This window comes from Coregonus lavaretus, assembly GCF_964263955.1.
Source record: "Coregonus lavaretus genome assembly, chromosome: 28".
Taxonomy (NCBI): Eukaryota; Metazoa; Chordata; class Actinopteri; order Salmoniformes; family Salmonidae; genus Coregonus; species Coregonus lavaretus.
In genome coordinates this window covers 16,727,334-16,749,551 of record NC_140015.1, presented here as the reverse complement: position 1 = coordinate 16,749,551, position 22,218 = coordinate 16,727,334, and the positions used below count along the sequence as shown (strand labels likewise).

The window sequence follows — 22,218 nt, the reverse complement described above, 5'->3', positions numbered from 1 at the left end:
AAATGTAGCCTATCATTCTCCACATTTAATGTCAGTTTCATTGTGGACTTTTTCCCCATAAAAGAAGCACGCGAGGGAGTTCCATAACTTCCATTTTAAATGTCCACTCGCGCTACGATCTAGACCCCAGAACTGAGCATGAGTAAAACCCTTCGCTTGACACGGTTATCCTTATGAAAAGTCGACATTTGAATGCAGTTTACTTTAAACCACCTCTGAGCGAATTTACTCACTCACTCACTCACTCAGTCACTCACTCACTCACTCAGTAACAGCCTGCTCACTGCCTGATAGTCAGGTTACAGTTAAATATATATTCTAAGAGAAATGCCATGGCGGCCACGGTGCAATTTAGAAGTAGCCCAAAAACCAGCCACCCGGGACCAATATTTTTTCACCCGCGACATCTTATTAAATGTATCCCAATTAGGAAAGAAAACTGCGAACATGGCAACACTGACTAAAGGGGAAGATTCCCGGTGTTTGTGATGCTGGTCGTTTGGTGCGACGCAGACAGGGTGGCATGAGCGTTGAAACAGAATAATCATTGTCTGTTCTTTTGAGTTTTGATGTTGAGTCTTTGATGTTAGGATATATACGTTATCCTGTATGTTAGGATATATAAGTTATAATTATTATTATATATGTATATATCTTTTTTTTAACCCCCCAATTTCGTCATATCCAATTGGTAGTTACAGTCTTATCCCATAGCTGCAACTCCCATACGGACTCAGGAGAGGGCGAAGGTCAAGAGCTGTGCACACCACCCCACCAAGCCACACTGCTTCTTGATACAATGCACGCTTAACCCGGATGCCAGCCGCACCAATGTGTCGGAGGAAACACCGTACACCTGGCGAATGTGTCAGCGTGCATGTGCCAGGCCCAAACACAGGAGTCGCTGGGACAAGGAGATCACAGCCGGCCAAACCCTCCCCTAACCCAGACTGGTCGCGGCCGGCTGCGACACAGCCCAGTATCAAACCAGGATCTGTAGTAACCCAGCTTGCACTGCGATGCAGTGCCTTAGACCGCTGCAGCACTCGGGAGGCCCTAGGATATATAAGTTATCCTGTAAGAGCTTTTGTGCCGAATACATTACGTTGTTACAGGTGTCAAGCTTATGGTCAGGGTTCCCCAACTGGCAGCCTGCGGGTCGAATTTGGCATGCTGGTAGTTTAATTTGACCCCCCAAGTTTTCTGGGCAAAAATGTTTCATTGTTGGACATAAAGGACTGTAAAAACACCAGGAAATCAGCTCCAAGTGATTTTAATTTAAGAACTCTGTTCCCAAGTATTCCCACGTAAAATAGAGAGACACGTGGTAGCTGGTTCTAATCCCCGAGCCGACTAGGTGAAAAATCTGTCGATGTGCCCTTGAGCAAGGCACTTAACCCTAATTGCTCCTGTAAATCCCTCTGGATTAGAGCGTCTGCTAAAATGTACAAATGTTGTGTCCCATCCTTTCAGGCTGTTGGCCTGAGGTAGGACTAAAGAGATTTAAATAGTGGAGTAGGGTGGAGGTTTCTATTTTTATTATTATTATATTTTTTTGTTGTGAAGTGTAGGTTTAGATGGTAGGGTATTTGTTCATTTATTTATTTATTTCAAGCAAAGTATAAGGGAGTTATACTCCAGTCTAGTAGGTGGCGGTAATGCATCATTTATTGGATGCCAACCGCCGGTAAACCTCATCGAAGAAGATCTTGTGCCTTATCATTTCAGTTGCATTAAGTAGCCTCCGTACCGGTTGGTGGCGCTCTAGCTAACCTATTTGGTCAGCTTTTCAGTTTGTGTCGTTCGTTTAGCTTTCCTTGTTCTCTGGCTGCTGCACACACTGACAGAATGCCGTCGATTGAATACGACGAGTGAGTTCTTCAATACAAATATGATGATTATCGTATATATCATGTGTTTGAATTCTCAAATACTGTGTGTTAATCCTTCTTTCTAGTTCCAAGCCCAGTTGGGCCGATCAGGTTGAAGAGGAGGGAGACGAAGGTAAGAAGTTGGCTAACTAGCTAATATTAGCTTGCTAGCATTGACATTAACTTGCTAGCTAAAGCAGGCGATTTCCACGTGTACTCTTTCTTCATTTTAGTCGTTTGTTTCTCTGTCATACTTGTGATTTGACAGGGAGAAGACCCCCCCCCCCCCCATGTAACATTAGTTGGTTAGCTAGCTAGTAAGTAAACTTGGTGGGAGCTAACTAGTCTGTCAGGAAAATAATGTCAACTGTTAATCGTCATGATGTAGTTGGCCTGCCTTGTTAGCAGGCAGCTAACAATCTACTAACAGACAGTATCGATATTATTGTTAACTATCAGGACTTAATTTGTGTGTTGTCATCCCCACCACTAGGTACCCTACCCCCTCCAAAAGAAACCGTCAAAGGAAATATTAAAACCATCACGGAATACAAGATCGATGAGGATGGAAAGAAGGTCAAGGTGATTTTTCTTTTATGCTCATCCAAATAGGAGAGCTGGATTCTTGATTCCTTCCCACAAAGTCTACTGCCCATGATGTCTGTGAATCAGATGTAACAAACTAAGAAATGAAAAACATTTGTCATTTGTGTTATAGATTATTCGCACCTTCAAGATTGAGACTAGGAAGGCCTCCAAAGCTGTTGCCAGGAGAAAGGTCAGTGTTTTCTTTGGGAACTTAGCACAATCTTAACCTTTGTTGCACAACACCTCAGTATTGAGTTTAACAGGATTGTACATTAACCCTTTACACTCCTACCTGTATATGGGTGGAAAATGGCAGATTTGGACACTGATAAGCACCTAAATTGGAAGGCAGTGGCTGTACAGTAACATGCTATGCACGACGTCAGAGCTCAGGGTCTCCTCTTCACAGCTTTGTATGGGTTTTGACTGACAGCTGTTCTGAAGTTGAGCACTGCATGTGACAAGAAGTTGCTCCCATCTGTCCCGCTAATTGGGTAACTTTAGAAATGTTTTGTCTGAGTGAGGGAAATGCTATAAATTACGAGGACTCTGTGTTTTGAAAGATGAGACGTTAAGGATAATAGTAAATATCACTGATGTCATACAAGCAAGCCAAACACACCTGAGTCCAAATGGGTACTTCACATTTCCATATCCTAAGACTCGTGTAATATACACTGTCAATGTTTATGATTCCTTTGTTTGATGTACAGTTACAAGATGACATGGTGTTAAACCCCCCCATCCTGAACAGAATGAGCCTACGGTTGATGTATTGTGAAGAAAATGTTGTGCTGAACACGCATCTGAATGCACTCATGACACCAAAATTACTATCTGCTTCTCTGAATTGCCTTGTGAAAGCCTAACATTAAGATCATATTTAATAATTTAGCTAGTCATGTTGGCAATAGAACAAGCTTTCAAATTATGCCCACCTGACCCATATTTTGATTTATAACGGACTGTTTTTGTATTGCATAAACAACAGTAATTGGGTAAAGGCGGGGATGCAGGGCTGTGTTCCAAACAAAATAACTGCAAGTGTGCTTCCTCTAGTTCCTCAACAGCACAGCTAGGAGAGCTCAAAAAAGCACCTTATAGTTGAAGAATGTTCTTTGAGTCATAAAAGTGCATTGAAATTGCTTAGGAACTGTTCACACTTTGGAGAGGTGTGTGGCCACTTGGAAACACCAGTTAGACCTCTCACTCAAACCCCAGTAATTGATTTGTTCTTTGTTGCACCTACCCAAAATGTATCCATAGTATTTTCAGATTTCATTATCAACAAATGCGGCAAAAAGTACAGTAAATTTAAAATGCACATAACATCAACAGTGTAATGTTTGGATTCAGTCGTGTCAGGTGAACGGTTGTGTCCTCACCTTTAGTCTAATAATTTACCCATAATCTCCAAACTGTTCCCTTTTTGAATTGCTACCATGGTTATTCATATGCTTATTCACATTTAAATTTAGCCCTATCCATATAGGCCAATTCCCACGAGTGTAAAGGGTTAAAATGTGAAGGTATTTTGATTTAACTTATCATTGCTTTTCTATCCCCGCCAATCAGAACTGGAAGAAGTTTGGCAACTCAGAGTATGACCCACCAGGTCCCAATGTTGCTGACACCACAGTCAGTGATGATGTCTTTATGGTGTTCATCTCTAGCAAAGAGGTGAGGAGCCACTGAGATGCTGATCTAGAATTGTTCTTTGAGCCATCAGAGATCGTCTGGGAAGTAACTGCCTCTTCAGTCACAACAATCCACCAGTTAATTTGTTTTTGTATGATGTAGTTGTATGATCCTAGTTCATTGTCACCTTTAGTTCTGGTATGAATCTGTGTTGATGCCATGTAATAATCTGAATCCTTCTCTCAGGACCTGAATGCCCAAGATGTGGAAGAGGACCCCATGAACAAGCTGAAGGGACAGAAGATAGTGTCCTGTCGAATCTGTAAAGGAGACCATTGGACCACCCGCTGCCCCTACAAGGACACTCTGGGCCCCATGCAGAAGGAGCTGGCCGAGCAGCTGGGCCTGTCCACTGGAGACCCGACGAAGACTGCAGGAGGTATTGTCATATTTGCCCATAGCTTAGAAGTTATATTGTGCTGTACATTTACACAGTCATATTTGTGGTTCATGATTTTGTTAAATGGACATCACTAATGGATATTTTTGAAACTTTGTTTCAGACGAGCCTGAGCCTGCCGCACCAGCTGCAGGGAGCAAGACTGGGAAGTATGTGCCCCCCAGCCTGAGGGACGGCAGCACACGTAGAGGAGAGTCCATGCAACCCAATCGCCGTGGTGCATGTACGTATGATTTGACTCTTCCACTCTGTTTCCTAGAATAAGGAGCATACTAGTCTAGAGTTACCAGACCTCAACACCGTAGTCTCGTTTGAGAAGTATCTTGATGTCTGGACAACACTCATGGTCCCGGTTCAGCATGGAGCAGTCCAATCTTGATTTCATTGGGAAATTCCAACAAAGCCAGGCATTTTGGTAAGATGTCTAAATGGCTGGGGGTGGGATAACACAAACCCAGACCTAAACTGTAACAAACAGTGTGTTTATCCCTCCACAGCTGATGACAACGCCACCATCCGTGTGACCAACCTGTCTGAGGACACCCGCGAGACGGATCTGCAGGAGCTCTTCAGGCCGTTCGGCTCCATCTCCAGGATCTACCTGGCCAAGGACAAAAACACAGGCCAGTCCAAGGTGAGAGCAGTAGTAGAAGTTGAAATGGTTACTAGTTTAGAAGTAGTGTATGCATATCCATTAACTTGCTCGTGCAGGGTAAAAAAAAAAAAGTTATTGAAAATTGCGGGAGCATTTTACCGGTCTTCCTTTCAGAAGTTAAACTGGTTGTCGTGTGTTTGGTTTGTTTGCATTCTAACGGCCTCTTTGTTTGACTCGGTCCTTCAGGGCTTTGCCTTTATCAGTTTCCACCGCAGGGAGGACGCAGCCAGAGCCATCGCAGGAGTGTCAGGATTTGGATACGATCATCTTATCCTCAATGTGGAATGGGCCAAGTGAGTATTTTTGGGGACTTGTGATGAGTTCATGTTTGTAGAGTGGTGGGTGTAGTAGATGGAGCACCCATCAGGAACTATAATAGATTCCATATGCATTGAAATCAGTGGCTGTTTAGAATCTAGACGCTTCACCACTAAATTGCATCAGATATTCTATTGGATCCATTTAATTCAACCATCTTTCTCCCCCCAGACCATCAAACAACTGAGATGAAGATATTTCAGGAGGTTATTCTTCATGTAGGAATGTGGCTGTCTAAATAAAGCAGTGATGAAAAACACTTGTCATTCACTGTATCAGACTGTGTCACTTGTTTGTAGCTAAATCCTGGTATGTTGTCATTCATACGCTGTAAGCTTCTACAGAATACAAACCCTTTCATTGAATACTAACTTGGAATGACTCATTGTTCATAAGATGAGTGAATTCAATGGGTGGGGGGGTGAAAGCAGAACAGATGAGCTGAGGGTTATGGCAGATCAGGCTACATAGGTAGCACTGCAAATATGAGCATATCCACTTCAACACCCCTCCCAACTACTAGTGGGAAATTAGTCTATCCTTGAGCTCAGACATCTTCAACATCACCTAAGGGAACTACCTCCAACAGCATTTGGCAGTTAAATGCAGGACATTTAAACTGGTTTTTGAACATGAGCTGTACTTAAGCAGCTTGTTAGCCATTAGTGTTCGAGGTCAAAGCACATGAATGCACAAGTAGTTTCTCCCAATAGTACGAGTTTCCACACTTGACAGATGAGGCAGGGGATGTAGAGAAGGCAGTGAGCAACAGGAGATCCAGTAGGCAAATTAAGATACTTAAGCCTGGCATGGGTGGTAAATGGGGCGCAATGTAAAACATGTTTGACCCTTCTACATGGGAACCTCACTTTAGATGTTTCTACCCATTGTGAATAGAATGTTAATTTGATAATTGTGATAGTCAATGCTTATCGTTCACATCTCTTGGGCTCACATCCTCATTGCAGACACTGTAGTTAACTTAGAGAATGCAAACTGCTTACGTCCTATCATGTACTGGTATTCACTCGTGGTACGAATATCTATGACAAATTCAATCAAGTGTCGTGACAGTATTATATTACATGCCATTCTGGGTATGCACTGATGTTTTTGCTGCAGTTTTAAAAATCACACAAATTGATGTAATAAACTAGAGGCCAAGATGATTCTGGTAAGAAATGTTACAAGGAGAAGGAACTGCCATTTAAGAGCTTTATTTGAAATATTACGACATATAAAAACTACAGTTTTCCACTTTCCAAGCGGATATTTGCAAATAGTTAAAATCACATTTAGAAAATCATAAACATGGAATGGTACTGCACAGACTGTCCAGAGAGGCCACGTGGTCAGTGAACATTATTAAAAAACAGGAGCTCCTGAGGCTTGATGGGCTTCAGGAGCTCCAGGGAATTTGATGATTCTCAGTGGAAAGGGGATTGGAATAAGGCAGGGCACTAGTCTGACAACTCCATCTTCTCCTGCTTGAGATTCTCTTCCTGCTTCCCGTTTTCTGAGGGAAGAAAATTACATTCACAGTATGGATGCTGATGACACGCTTCCTATCCACATTAAAGCCACAATCAGTAATTCATTGAAATGCCCAATGAGCAGCATTAAATACTGCAGAATGCCCCTTCAACAAGATGCCCTTTGAGCAGGCCTAACCTTTCTCATTCTCTTTTGGATTGTCATTCTCCTCCTTGATCCGCTCTAGGACACACTTCCTGATCTCTAGTCCAATGGCTCTGGAGAGTGGTGGAGGAACAGCGTTGCCAACCTGAGAGGGGAATAAGAAAAAAAGTATGTCACCCCAAGGCATTTTCTGGGAGGGGATTGAGAACAGAAACCAAGTCCAGTACCTGTCTGTGTTTGTCCAAAACGTTCCCAAAGAAGCGGTAGGTATCAGGGAAGCCCTGAGAGCGCGCACACTCCCTCACACTGACCACTCTGTGCTGCTCTGGATGCAGGACACGACCCTGAAACATGACAAGAGGACATTTAGTACCCAAAGCATCCAACATCACAGGAGGGGCCACAATACATTTCTGTAGACTAGTCATCTGTACAGCAAACTACAACAACTATGTTATTACATGGCTGTGTCCTGAGGTGAAATGGTCCTAGCCATTCAACAACAATTCTGATAGAGCTGGTACAGTATTAGGTCTTACCTGCTTGCCCATGGGCTCAGGGTTGGTAACTGTGGTGCTGAAGAAGCCATCCCACTCCAGTCTGCCGTAGAGGCCGGCCCAGTGGTTGTGGCGGTTCCCCGTGTGGGGCAAACACCAGGGGATCAGAGTGTTGAACTGCCTGTCGGCAGGGTCACAGGGCACCCCTAGAGGACAGGATGTAATTCAGAACAGGTCTACAGACCACCTTGGATTTGCCATCCAAATTACATTGGCCATCTGACCTGGAAAAATCTGTTCATTTTTATAGCACTTTAAGACTATTTATTTTGCCATCTGTCAGAGTTATGAACACTCCAAGCACCCACTGTTTAAGCCAAGAGGCTAAACTGATTAGGTTGCTAGGTGTTGAAGATTGCTATCGTATTTAAACAAGAGGGTCTACAAAAATAAAGGATTAGCGCACTTCAAAAAATGAAAACCATTTACATTTGTATGGCCTAAATATCCATAAAGGTGAGTACCTCCTGAGCAAGTACAAACGCCCCTCAGTGCTCCAGAGCTGCTGCGGCCATTCTTCTTGTCTGGGTGGGTGTAGCGGAGCTTCTTGGATGTGGTCCCGTCTCTCAGCCGGACCTCGATGTTGGGCAGGTCCCTCCAGTCAGAGCCAGGCGCCAGGGGGATGTGCCTCATACGGGCCGCTACAAGGGCACTCAAGTCCTGGGAACCAAAGAGGGATTTAGCTTTCCCTGAAACAAACTATTGTCCACACCACCCTCATGACAGTTCTCATTGCATAATTCCATTGAGAAGCAACCATTTTTACTCCTAGTTTTAAATTCAGAGATATTCCCATTTTGATATGCCCATTTAGACAGTCACCATGTGCCATTAATTTAACCAATGTCACAAGCATTCGAGGCAAAACAAATCTGTTGCCCAAGTGTGGTGCTCTCTGCTTCTGTAAAAACCAACCATCTCTTCACTAAGCTGCGATGCTGAGCACAGAGGTCTAATAGCTGAATAAAGTATCCAAGAGACTCCAAAGACAGAGCCACACCTATGGATGTTCTAACAAGTTACTGCTAAGCCACCAGATGACTAACTGTAAGAGGCAGCAGCTGTACCTTGCAGATGTGGTCTTTGAGAATGGGCTGGTACTGTGTGCCTCTAATCTGCCTCTGGAACCAGGACTGGGGCTCTCCGTTGTAGGAGATCTCCAGAGCAGACGCTCCGTTGCGGATCTCTGGCAGGTCAGACATGGCGTCCCTGACTGTGATGGTCCTGTACACACCGCCATTACCTCTGAAACGGGAAGGAACAGTCAGAACCTCGACAAACCACACAACTACTTCAACCCTTACCCTTCACAAGCTATACAACCACACATGCTTTTACATAGACTGGTGGCTGGTTACCGTGTGACGTTGCTGAAATATTTCTTGTCGTCCACCACCACGTTGAGAGAGCATGCGCGGGGAGCGAACACATGCAGGGGCTCTGGGTAGCGAGGCAGCTTCTCCCCAGGGGCGGCCGCCAGGATGATGGCCCTGCGCCGCGTTTGAGCCACGCCGTACTGCCCAGCCTGGGAGGAGAGGGGACAGCAGAGGTCAGGCATATGCCATCAATGACTTCCACAATAACATACAGCCTATAGTACCATATCTAAAAACATTGCGTAATACTGCAGACTATTGGATTCGTCAATCTGAAAGAAACATGCCAGCTTAAGTTTACTAATAACTCACCTGAAGGACTCCGAAGGTGCACTGATAGCCCATGCGGACAAGACAGCGAAGAGTCAGTTTCAGGACCATGGAGCTTTTGAAGGAGACAAAGTTCCTCACGTTCTCAAGCAGGAAGAACTTGGGTCTGTAGTAGTCGCAGTAACTAAAAGAGGGAGGACAATATACGTTAGTAGGGGCTAAGTAAATCATTACACACCAATCACTTAGACTGGAGCTTCTGTACTTGGACACATCAATAATACTCACACAGAAGAATGCCAGTCATTGCATACATATGTTTGTATGGAAATGTGCAAATCTGTTTTACTGACCTGAGATAAGAGACCACCAGAGAGTTTTTGAATTTGGAGTAGGTTCTGGAGTTGAAGCGGTTCATGCCGCTGAAGCCTTGACAAGGAGGGCCTCCACACAGCATCTCCACGTCTCCTTTCTGGGGCAGCCGCTGGCCCAGGGAGTTGGTCTTCTCTCCAGACATCACCAGCTTGAGCAGCACGTTGCAGTCTTCTGTAAACACTGTGGTGCCTGGGTTGTTCAGCCTGAAGGCCTGGGCTGCTGGGTCCCACATCTCGATGGCCCACAGAGTCTCAGCGATACCTGACAGGTAGGAGCATCAACACAAATTGCAATCACTATGTTTGTTACCTGACGAACTCTTAACTTTATTCTTGTAAGAAAATCTACCTGTATATTAGAAACGTTCCCTTGTGGTCACCCACAACTAACTAGACATTTCCTGAGCTGTTGAAGTGAAGAAAGAACTACTAACCAGCTTGGTGGAAGCCTTCAGAGAGCCCGCCGCAGCCAGAGAACACATCCAGGGTACGCAGCTTGGGCACCTTGGGGTCCTGAGGCTCCTGGTCTGGAGCCTGAGCAGCAGAGGACTTCCCTTTGCCTTTACCTGGAGGGCAGGGGGTTTGGATCCACAGTTACAACTAGTCGGAGAAGCCTCTTTTAAAATGAGAGAACTGTGTGACTGGCAATAAGGACCACAGAGGAGAGAGTAGTTACCTTTGCCCTTTCCTTTCCCCTTGCCCTTGTTCACAGCAGAGCGTGCGTGGTTGGGTGGGTCCTCAAAGCTCTTGGACTTAGCATTATAAGCCTTTGGGTGAGAAAGAAACCGAGATTACCATCTTGAGCAAACTTCCTCGAACGAGCATCATCTCAGCTACTTAGTGTGTGAGATTTATATGGGAAGTTAAAGTTGCTTCTCTAGTCCAGCCTCACCTCGAGGAAGTAGAATCGGTCAGGTCCGCCTGAGGAGAAGTCCTGAACGGTCTCATTCAGGTCCTCTCCGTACTCCACATGACAGCGGCCCAACACCTCCGACATGTTGACCGTCACTTCCTCGTCACTCCAGTACAGCTGGTTGATGTCTGTGTGGTAACCTGCCTTCGCCCCCTTGTGAGTGTTCTCAGGCCTGACAGAGGGTGAACATTAAGCGTACAGTAAAACTACAGAAGACAAAAGAACAGACATGCACATATTGGCACCAGATCACTTCCCCTACAGTGAAAATGCATTTAACCTGAAATTCTCATTGTAAAAAGTTACTGAAATTAGCATGATCCAAGGGGTCCTTCTTTGCAGTTCAACCATGACATTTGACTTGGGTGCTCACCTGTAGAACTTGTACAAGCGCAGTTTGACTTCAGACAAGTCAGCCTTCCCGTTGCTGCGTCTGTGGCAGAAGATCTCCTTGATGCGTCCCACTCTGAAGGGCTCAGGGGCGTCCAGGTTGGAGCCCTTGATGTAGTCTGAATGCTTCCTGTAGTACTCTGGGTACAACTCCTCATCCACGTCCTCCTTCCTGTGAGAACGCTTCACTGGACTGGCTGCCTTCACACTGAGCACACAATAAAATAATGTTATGGTAGGGGGAGATATTTAAAATTGTTAAAAGCTGATGTCGAATTTGCCAACACTATGATTTGCCTAGTTGTCCCCCAATGGAGACCCTGCCTATGTAATGCAGTGGTATTGAAACTTTCAGTGGGAACCACATTTTTACACCAGAATGTCTGGGGGACCCACCCCTCCAAATGTAATTACCTTAAATCGCTACATTAGATTTACATCAACAAATGACCTTCAATTCATTAGATTTATCCCTTATCAGATCATCTTTCCCAAAAACATCTATCTATTGTCCCATACAATAACCTGTACTCTTAATTTGTTCCACTTATTTTATTTTTTTGTATTTATTTTTTATGCGGCAAGCCCACTGCAATTCACCTATGACCGACTTTAAATACCACTGATGTAAGAATCAACGAGGGGCTTTGCGTTCTATGGAAAATAATGAACGTGGAAGGTGTTCCACAATGTGTTAGCATAGCCGAGCTAAGCTTCCACGGAGTTGCATTATTTTCCTGAGTTGATTATCCCTTTTATACCAAGGCTATCATTGAACACATTTGCCACAAGAAATGTGTTCAACATCCACTGAAGTAGATAGCTAGTAAACTTGCTAACTACAGTGGTTGCCTTGGTGACCAAACAGATTCACCTGAAGTTGAACGCATCAGGGGGCAGGTAGCAGCTTTCTCCCACCCTGAACTGCTCTCCCTTCAGGCAGGCCAGACCATATAAGGCCTTGGAGTCGTGGTCCTCATCCTTTATGGGTTCAAACACTCGAGGAGTCTCCTGTTCTTCCTTCTCCTCAGCCCTACTACAGCTGGCACAGAAGCTGAAATACAGGGAACACGGTAAGCCAAGACCAATTTATTAATCCACCTACCAAACCTCAAACGTATACAGGGTTTGTAGACATAGCAAAATAAAATTCAAGGACTTAAGAACAATTGTAATTTGAAGACCTCAATTTGTATTTAATTGTTGTAGTATTGGGGAAAAAACTGCACTACCACTTTACAAGCTTTTCCAATGGCACTATGCATTGGAATTCAAATAATTTGCCATTTGAGATTAAGGGTATTGTATCATGTTTTTCAAACGAGAAAACCCCCAAAATGTCCCTTTGTAATGGAAAGCTTTGTATGGCAAGCCAAGTTCAAGACAACATTTGATGTCCTCATAATAACCGTACATGGTTTTACTGCAAAACCAGTCAATTGAAACTGCAGAAAATAAACTAAAGTCTACATCTCACAAACTGATCAGAAATTAAATCATTGGAGCAGGAGGCTTATATTGTTTTTGCCTACAACAATTTCAAAAAGGACTTTAAGAACCAAACTGAGAAATGTCAGCTTTAAGGTATTCCAGTACTTGATTTTCAGAGCTCCAAATGTAAGTACTTCAAGTACTGATAGGGCTGTCAAATGTCAATTATGACTCACTTGTACTTGCAGTCCTCTTGGGGTGTGAAGGTAGGCGGGGTCTCAAAGCGGGCACAGTCTCCTTCATACCACAGCTGGTAGAAGAAATTCTTCCCATTGTCATCGTCAATCACCTTGATGTCCTCCACCATACCACCCTGAAAACACAGTGGTACGAAATATATCAGTGACGAGGTGCATTGAGTAGTAGCTGTATAGACATTTGGCAGGACAATCACTGTAGGAGTTGGAAAGACCGCACATACAGATCTGGGACCAGGCTAGAGACTCAGCTTAAAGAGTGATAAAGCCAAATCATTCTTACCTCCATGAACCAGTTGTCTGAGGGGGCCTTGTACATGACGTTGACCTTGCCCTCCACGTAGCTCAGCTGCATGTCTTCACAGTCATCGACCAGGAACAGCTCCAGAGGATCAGAGGACTCCCCCAGCACAGTGTCTGTACCGCGGCAGAACCAGTGGGCGTGGAACCACTTCCCCTGGTTATCCTCCCACAGGGATGTGATCCTGGAGACCCAAGACAAGACCGTCAACACCTGACCCATACAGAAACGGCTAAATCGGGCCTCCCGAGTGGCGCAGTGGTCTAAGGCACTGCATCGAGTCCAGGCTCTGTCGCAGCCGGGAGACCCATGGGGCGGCGCACAATTAGCCCAGCGTCGTCCAGGTTAGGGGAGGGTTTGGCCGGCAGGGGTATTCTTGTCCCATTGCGCACTAGCGACTCCTGTGGTGGGCCGGGCACAGTGCACGCTGACACGGTTGCCAGGTGTACAGTGTTAAGCGGGCATTGTTTCAAGAAGCAGTGCGGCTTGGCTGTGTTTCGGAGGACACACGGCTCTCGACCGTCGCCTCTCCCAAGTCCATACGGGAGTTGCAGCGATGGGACAAGACCGTAACTACCAATTGGATACCACGAAATTGGGGAGAAAAAAGGGGTAAAATAAAAGGCTAAGTCAAGATTCTTAAACTGTTATAGAACCTACCTGGCCAGGTAGAGTGGGATTGATGGGTCATCAGAACTGACAGAAACACAGTCTCCCACCTCCAGCACCTCATTGTCCACACACACCTTCATGTAGTACTGCTTCTTCCCCTCAGTCTGAACACAGGAGGGAGAGGTGAGAACCTTTATCCCCAAGAGCTGTTTGCTTTGCAGCAAGTCAGTCAAATTACATACATTACAAGTCTGGTGTACTAAGGGATATTTTGATCAGTTTGAGGTTAAGAACTTCCCACAATAATGAGTACATACTTTGATAGAGTCTCCAACCCAGGTCAGCTTGCCATTGCTCTGCTTCTTGGTCTTTGCCTTGGACACCTTCTTTGAAGGGGCCTTTTGTACAGGCAACAACTCTTCCTCCTCTATGTTCTCATCATCCTCAGCCTCCTTTACTGCCAGGTTGGGGCATCTGCGCAGGGGGGGGGGGGATTGTCATTGATAAGGGAGCAGACCACATTAACCAACGGCTTCCCAAGTCACCACACCTACAACATAAGAGCTCAATTTAAAATAAAGCCCTAAAATAAAGGACTCTGAAGATGTTCATTAGCTGGCTAGCATAGCCCCCTATCCCACCTCAAGGCCCAGTTGACACTGTCAGTTGTTTTTTAAGAGAGTCTGGAGTTAGTTAACAGAGTTTCAGAACTGTTTAGTGTTTTTCAGAATGAGATCATAGGAAGGAACAGTGTTCTGGAACAAATAATAATATGCCATTTAGCAGACGCTTTTATCCAAAGCGACTTACAGTCATGTGTGCATACATTTTTTGTGTATGGGTGGTCCCGGGGATCGAACCCACTACCTTGGCGTTACAAGCGCCGTGCTCTACCAGCTGAGCTACAGAGGACCACATGTAATGAGTTTGTTCAGAAACAGCCATGGCAGGTGGAAGAGAGGCACTAAAGATCAGCTAACTTACCTCCTCTTCTGGCAAGCCTGCTTGCTGCGACCGCTACCCCCGAACTTGATCATGTCCTTGCAGGCTGAACACTTGCCACAGTCTGGAACAAGGCAAACCTGGAGACAGAAGAATGAGCATAACCATGACATGAGTGTTTTAGACTAGGGCATTTCTAGAGCACTACATGCTTCAATTATGAACAGAATACTTTTCCAATTAGTTGCATAAAGGTTTAGCTAGTTTGCTTAGCAGAATGTTTGCGCTTACTCAAAAGGGCAATTAAATAAAAGGCTCCCTCCAAGCCTTGGCTCAACTGTATTCAGATTGGCACTTAGTAACGCACCTCACAGACCCCACAGCGCTGGCGTTTGATTCCTCCATCCTTCTCATTCTGATCAATCTGGTCAGAGAAGAAAGTGTCAAAGATTTTGTACACCAGCTTGGTGGTAGTCGCTCTAGTGGGCCCTCCTTTGCTGTCCTTCTCAATCTTGGTGGGATGGCGGATGGCCTGTCTTCTAGCAGCTCTCCTATGAAGGGAAAGAAGCAGGTGGTTGGGTGTTTAGTGCTAATGCATTTGATTATTATAATAAATATTGTTAGTAATGCGGTGTTCAAGCTCTTGACAACCAAAGCAGCCGTGCTTTTAGAAGCCATGCAGTAGATATATTTTTTTATGACAAACACCAGACATCAAATTGGGATGAGCTTTAAGGTTCACCAAATTGTTCCATGACAAATTTGTTGCAATGCACACCAAACAAACAAGCCAAGGATATATTCAGACCGAAGGGCTGTAGAATACCTACCAGTACAACAGCATGCTGCATTAGGGAATGTCAAGAGGAGTGTTAAACACCGGGGATCAGAGGGAACGAGCAGCAGTGAGACAAACATTGCCCCTTACTGTCCCACAACACAAATCAACATGGGAACATACACAGCTCTGGTGGCTGGACCTTTAGCTTTATGGTTTGAACATAAAATAACCACAGCCAATTAAGACTGAATCGCACCTTCAATCCAGCTATTGACTGACTCTGCAATTGTAACTTAATGCTAAGAGAGTTAGGACTCTGACAAGCAGACAGCACTACAGGGGAAGGACAGGGAGGGGGAGGGGGGGGGGGGGAGGGGGGGGGGGTTGCGCTCATAACGGCCAGTCTAGTGTTGCAACATCAGACAGTACCAGGTCCTATCACTACCTCTTTCCCAGGGTGACCCCAGCCAGCTTAATCAGGTCCCTCATGCAGGGGGTGACGATGATGGGCTGCTCGTCAGAGTCCCCGGCCTCATCGTAGCTCTCCACCTGCTCCACCACAAACTGGGCGTGGCGCAGCAGCGTGTCCTCTGTGAAGCGGTTGAAGTTCAGCCCAGCAGGAGGCACTGTGGTCTGAGGGGCAAAAAGGAGAGGTGGTCAGTCAAGTCAGTGCTGCAACTGATGTTGCCATGTGGTGCGTGAAGATTTGGGCCATGTTCATTAGGTTCCAAACAGAAAAAGAACTACCTGCACTTATTCAATAAGAAACTTTAATTGTTGCATAACTTTGAAACATTTTGCACTAATGAACACAACCCTGGTCAAGAGTCTACACCAAATGTTCTTGTTAGTGTTTCACCTCGATCTTGTTGAGGAGGTCCTCATAGCTGACGTCAGGGTTCTTCTGCAGGAACTCCACCACCATCTTGCTCATGTAGATCTTCTCCTGCATCACAGCAAAGATGGGGGCGTACTCATCCCTGGGATCCATCAGGATGTAGTCAGCAAAGGCTGGAGATGGGGAAGAAGTCATGGGCTAGAGGTCAGAGTCATTATATACACCATGAGTATAGGCATTAGGCTAATGTTTTAAAGTTCAATCCACTTAAACCTAAAAGGAAGATCTTGATGAGATTACCTGTAGTGAATCCAATTAAGGCCTTCTCCCCTCCATCAAAACCAGTGATCCACCAGGCGTTGATGGGACCAAGCTTTTTGGCAGGAACCCCACCTAGAAGAACAGCAGTACAGTAGTTAGGCATAGGTACATCACTCAAGTATATCTCACAAAATGGTTTAGTAAAGAAAGTTGCTTTACAATTGTTTATATACACTTCACATGTATTCATCCAACCATGTTACTGTGAAAAAGGTCAGGGCCATACCATCCATGCAGGGGTTGTCATCATAGATGGGCTTGACTGCACAGCTGAAGTACAGCTCAACGTTCTTCTCAATGAGCCCAGAGTCAAATGGACACAGGTGGCCACGCTTGTCATAAACACTGCAACAAAAAAAACACTTCACTTTTACCAAGGTGACAGCAAAGAACATGCACTAAAAGGCTGATGCTGTATACAATTTTGAAGGGACCACTCACCAGAAGTTGGTAATCTTGTGCTGGGGTAGTTCTTCGTAGTTCTCAAAGCCGTCTTCATTTGAGTCAAACAGAGAGAGGCGCTCGTCTGTTAACATTTCTGGCTCATCCAGCTGTAAGTATACAACATAAGTAAGAAGACTCACATTGACTGGTAGAAACATCAATGAAACAATAACCAAACTAGAATAGATCCATATTGTTTTAATCTATAAAATCCTATTTTGTGCAAATCATTCAGCAAATATCCAGTTGGCCCTAATGACACGTTAAAATGTCACCTTACACACTTAGTATTACACCCTTGAGTTTCTCACCGCATTATCAGGATCTCCCTGAAATAACTTGAGGTCCGAGTCATCTAGATACTGCCTGCAGTCTGGACATTTAGGGGGTGGAGTCTGAAACAGGAGACGAGCATCAGTGATACTGACATGGCAACTCGGCACCAAAATTATATAACAGCTTGAGTGCAGGAATGGGCCTCACCTTAGCTGCAGCCACTGGTTTCATTTTCTCACTAGTGGCGTCCTCTGCAACTGACCTGAGAGGAGAATAGAGGATGGAGACAGTCAATGCAAATTGGAGGAAGGGTGTGGCTAATTGAAGGGAGGGGGTTAAAAGGTGAAAGGTCTTACTTATTGTCTGGCTCCACTTTAAAACGCTTCTCTTCCCGTGTCTACAACAGAAAGGACTGATTAGGTGGTGCATTGATCAATAAGAGTAGATCACAAGACGTCTGAGTGACAGGTGTCACAATAAGATCACCTCACCTCCTCTTCCTCTGTGTCCCGCTCCACTTTCTCTTCTCCATTTGTAGCCTCTCCATTCACCTCAGACTTGCGCTTCTGACTACAACGGAGCAGGGGGAAAGTTTACTTATGAGCAGAATGCATAAGAACTTGAAAGATTAAGGGAAGCAACATATATGAATCTAGTGCAGGGGAGTAGAGTTCCTACTCACACTTTGGAGAACATTGATAAGATGGTGGGTTGTTTCCCAGAGGCAGAGTTTCTTGTGACCCTGGAACCAGGAGATTCTGGACAAATGTAAGAAACAATGTTGCATTATTTAAGGATTGGGAATCGATTTCACATGCATCCAAGTGCCTCAACACTTGGTCATTTCCCAAAATGTACAGTCTTCTCTAAAATGTGTGTGGTGTTTTACAAGTTGCTTGGTCAAACAATTAGGAGATGGACATCTGAACAAATCTTTGAGCATGAGACGTCACAGAAAAGGGATACTGTATAGATTAATCCAGGGAGACATTTGATGTTCCCAGCCACTCCTACTCACTCTTAGGCTCAGAGTCTGACTTGCTCTTCCGTCCTCCCTTGCCTTTGGGGGCTGAAGGAGACTTCATGGCATCAGCCTCTTGGGTGTCCATGGTTCCCTCATCATCCTCTTCCTTGTGAGAGTCGCCATTTGCTGCAGAGCCATTTGTTTTGCCATTCTTGCAGTTTTGCTCCACATCACCATGTGAGCCATTCTCCACACACAGCTCACGTCCCAATAGGGCCTTCACCTTAGAGAGGTAGCCATCCTGAGGGGAACATGCAGGCCCTGGTCAAAAGAACTGCACTATATAGGAAATAAGATGCCATTTAGGACAAACCCAAAGACTCTATGGAGTGAGTGATGAGCCAGAGTGAAGAGGCAGTGGATTAGTTAGATTGACAGGATGCAGCCACAACTCACCATTGAGATCTCTGAACTTTTCATCTTGGCTTTAAGGCTGCTGAGCTGGTCCTGGGCATCCGCATGCAGGAAGTCCTGCACCAACGTCAACTTTTCTTTGACACGGTCCTATGAGGAAAAGAAACTGTTTTAAGACATGCTTTGGAAGGTTCTACCCATCTAAGTTATTGAAAGTGTTTAGCCACGAGCTATTCACTCGCTTACCGTCAGGAAGACTATCGGAGCATGAGGTCTGATACCAATAGGCGCCAAGAGTTTCTAGCTACAAGCCATCAGACTGCTGAACATTAACCAGCTCTTCACACACATATGTACTCACACAGATATACACTCATCCACACATGCTTTCATGCTACACTTCTGCTAAATAATGCACAATTTAAACACTTGCCCCCCAATCCCCCCCCCCCTTCCCCAAAACACGTGTAAATATTGGACTATAAATTGTGCATTCTTGTATTATACTTATGCTAAAACGTTTATTCTAGTCTGAGCCATTTACTTTCTCTTGTATTCTTTTTTATTGTTGCATTGTCGAGAAGGACCCTGCAAGTAAGCATTTCGTTGGACGATGTATATACCATGTGTATCTTGTACATAAGACTAATAAAACTTGACAAAAGGATATTCATGATCGGCTTTCTGGGCATCAGTCAACGACGAAATAACATTGTAGAAAACGTAAATAAGTATTCAGCAACCGTAACAAAAGGAAACCAGATGTCCAACTTAGTAGTTCAGGTCACTCACCTCATCTGAGATCCCATCTTCATCTTTTTCCAACACCTGCAGCCTGTAAACAACAACAAAAAAGTGTCACCCACTTGCTACAATGACCTAAACAGGAACATAGTCAAATCTAATATGTCAGCATGGCACAACTGGTTGGCAGGTGGCTAACGCTAAATGCTAAAGCTTTCTAGCTAATTAACGTTAACTGGACATGTGAACCTGACTTGATTGTGAATTCCTAACCTAGCTAACGTTACTGTACCAAGCATCGAATAAGATAAGCCAGCTAGCAAGTATAGCTAGTGTAACGTTATGCTGTAAACAGACGATGTAGATAGCAACTCAAAACGGCTAGCGACTACTTGCGAAATGTTAGATGATAGCTAGCTAGCTAACAATTTCTGAGCGATAACGCGAATGTTATCATTATTTAGCTAACTATGAAATAAAAACATGCATGCATCCAATATTGAAGTGAGAGGCAACAGCTGACATGAGCCATAATGTATTATTTGGCGCCAAATCTATTCCCAGCTCAACGCACGGCGCAATGTTGGTACAGCTAACTAGACATTGCATAGGCAAACTGTGTGGAAGATGCTAACTAGTTATCCAGTTAGCTGAGCGGTTTCAGCGTGGCAAAATAGATGTGCAGTATTGTGCACGAGCCACATATCACCACGCATGTAATGGTGGATCGTGTGATGCGGTGAGAATAATAATTACCCAATGTCATGCATGTGTGCTTATTTGACAGGACAAAGGGTAAACTGAATTCAGTGCGCTGCTAGCTAGCCGAACATGACAGCACTGCAACATTACATTTGCGCTAGCTAGCTTGTAACGTTACCTTTTCCTGACATCCACCGGCAGAGCCAAGGAGGTATTGGCTGGCATTTGAAGTGTGAGCGTGATAGACTAAAATACAAAATTCGATTAGATAAAACCAAGAAAATAAAACCATGAATAGTTAAAACAATGTGCTAAAACCAGAGCTCTCTGAACAACAATGCGTGTGTGGCATCTGTTGTGGGCTGGCTATGTGCAGTTCAGGCGCGCGGGCCGTCTTTTCGCGCGGAAACCCGGGTATTTTGGGCTTTACCATTACGTTGATGTATAGGTGAAAAGCATGGAGAATATGGGATCACGTTTCATTAATACATGTATTGATTAAGGTTTTGAACAACTTTTACATTTATAGTTATATTAAATGATACATTCATAGCATTGCTTGTTTGTTTCATACTATTTTTTAATCTCTCTGGAATATTGTAAATTGTTGACACCCCCATTGATTTGCCTACTACGAAACTTCGTTCACAACAATGGACATGATTTTTCGAGGGAAATCGAGGAACAATACAAATGCAATCGGATTGCTAGTGATAATGTTGATCTTTTTTGACTTGTCAGGGATGGACATAGCTGGCTTTTATAAGTTATTTGTTATGGTGACCTACTGTAGAACTAACGCTTCATGTCCACGAGATGCCTCCAAACTCTTTGTGTTTCGGCGGAAGTCATTCACTGTCAATGAAGCAGTACCAACGCTATGTTGGGGATTCCGCACAAGGTGGCGGTGCGTTCTGTGTACCAGGCGTTCAATATTTTCAAAACGCATATACATCTGGTGGACATGGGGCATAACTTGGCAAACGCACACGTGGAGGCGGCGGGGGTGTGGTTTGTTTATTATGGATAATTTCAGTGCCAACAGAAATTGTATTTGAATTCCATACTTTTTTATTTGTATTAAGACATTGAAATTGAATTTTAAAAAATAATTTGTAATGCACAAATTAAATTCATAAATTGAACTTGTATTTCATTATTTAAAACAGAATTGAATGAATATTGCATTCTGTTTTAAAATTCAATTTAATTGAATATTCAAATTCAATATTTATATGTTCAGTTTCAATGTGGTAGAAATTGCATTCACTGTCTGTGTACCAAGTTTACAAACTATAATTTCAAGTTGATAAAAGTTTCATATATTCAACTTCTCAGATGCATTCAGATTTCAAATTCAGTTCTATAAATTCAGATTGAAAATCAGAGACAACATCCTGGTGCTCCACAATACTTTTGAGCTAATATTTTATCAAAGGAACAGGAGCTCAAGCAGTAGAACATTTGAAATGCCAGTACTCAGCTCCGGTGAGCTCCTGCCCAAGTCAAGCACTGGTACTTTGCCAGCCAGGAAAGGTAGAGGAGAACAGATTAAAGACTGTGTTAGCACACTTAGCTAAAGCCTATAGAGCTCAACAGTGGAGGTGTCATAAAACCTAGCGGTCAAACAGGGAAACGGTTCCAATCGTTTTTTCACCATTAATTTTTCTCATAGGAGATTTTAGAAACACTTAAAATAGGAGCTGTGTTTTGTGTAGGCTTACCCTGGCATGACATTTTGATAACCATGTCAATCTCTCTCGGACAAGGTGACTTTTATCAATATAATTGGCTCTGTTTACTCTCAGATTCGAAAAAGCTAATTAGCATCAAAGTAGACATCATATCAATTTAAAGAAACACTTAAAATGTTAGAAACACTTAAAATAGGGGCTGTGTTTTGTGTAGGCTTACCCTGGCATGACATTTTGATAACCATGTCAATCTCTCTCGGACAAGGTGACTTTTATCAATATAATTGGCTCTGTTTACTCTCAGATTCGAAAAAGCTAATTAGCATCAAAGTAGACATCATATCAATTTAAAACTTGCACAAGACAGTTCACAGAAAGATATGAAAGATATTTTGCCAATTTATTCATTACTTACATGATAGTTAATCCAGAGATTTTTTAACTTTGCC

General features: G+C 44.0%; 2 protein-coding genes across 3 annotated transcripts; one reads left to right on the top strand and one right to left on the bottom strand.

Annotated features, from left to right (window-relative positions):
* Positions 1-1,752: 1,752 nt before the first annotated feature.
* LOC311103506 (eukaryotic translation initiation factor 3 subunit G) lies at positions 1,753-5,789 on the top strand (the record flags this gene model as incomplete). 2 transcript variants are annotated; one of them, XM_084145080.1, is made up of 10 exons in its annotated part: positions 1,753-1,871; positions 1,958-2,004; positions 2,365-2,453; positions 2,590-2,649; positions 4,035-4,139; positions 4,344-4,536; positions 4,661-4,780; positions 5,055-5,191; positions 5,399-5,505; positions 5,702-5,789. In XM_084145080.1, the coding sequence occupies exons 1-10, from the start codon at positions 1,849-1,851 to the stop codon at positions 5,715-5,717; spliced, it is 897 nt and encodes a 298-aa protein (XP_084001206.1). In that variant the 5' UTR covers positions 1,753-1,848. The 2 variants fall into 2 exon arrangements, with proteins under 2 accessions (XP_084001206.1, XP_084001207.1); XM_084145081.1 differs by lacking the exon at positions 5,702-5,789 and having other exon boundaries at positions 1,812-1,871; positions 5,399-5,509.
* Positions 5,790-6,732: 943 nt separating this feature from the next.
* On the bottom strand, positions 6,733-20,367 carry LOC311104132 (DNA (cytosine-5)-methyltransferase 1-like). The gene is made up of 34 exons (XM_084145807.1): positions 20,254-20,367; positions 19,422-19,464; positions 18,672-18,779; positions 18,270-18,516; positions 17,934-18,009; positions 17,743-17,821; positions 17,608-17,648; positions 17,459-17,513; positions 17,287-17,370; positions 16,973-17,082; positions 16,758-16,876; positions 16,511-16,603; positions 16,232-16,383; positions 15,818-16,005; positions 14,959-15,142; positions 14,634-14,731; positions 13,967-14,123; positions 13,698-13,813; positions 13,020-13,221; positions 12,716-12,852; positions 11,923-12,102; positions 11,032-11,256; positions 10,638-10,830; positions 10,422-10,512; positions 10,180-10,311; positions 9,725-10,007; positions 9,414-9,555; positions 9,084-9,250; positions 8,793-8,970; positions 8,190-8,385; positions 7,708-7,871; positions 7,396-7,512; positions 7,202-7,313; positions 6,733-7,046 (listed from the first exon to the last, which is right to left on the bottom strand). Exons 1-34 carry the CDS (start codon positions 20,298-20,300, stop codon positions 6,991-6,993), a joined length of 4,572 nt encoding a protein of 1,523 aa, XP_084001933.1. The 5' UTR covers positions 20,301-20,367; the 3' UTR covers positions 6,733-6,990.
* Positions 20,368-22,218: the final 1,851 nt, after the last annotated feature.

Bases quoted from the DNA above. Each gene is read 5' to 3' on its own strand.
- LOC311104132 (XM_084145807.1), bottom strand. From the start codon at position 20,300: ATGCCAGCCAATACCTCCTTGGCTCTGCCGGTGGATGTCAGGAAAAG. The intron at 12,853-13,019 runs GTAAGAATGATT...CTGTGTTTTCAG, and splicing joins CAGACAACTGGTTCATGGAG to GGTGGTATGGTGGAGGACAT. The intron at 9,251-9,413 runs GTGAGTTATTAG...CTCTCCTCCCAG, and splicing joins GCACCTTCGGAGTCCTTCAG to GCTGGGCAGTACGGCGTGGC.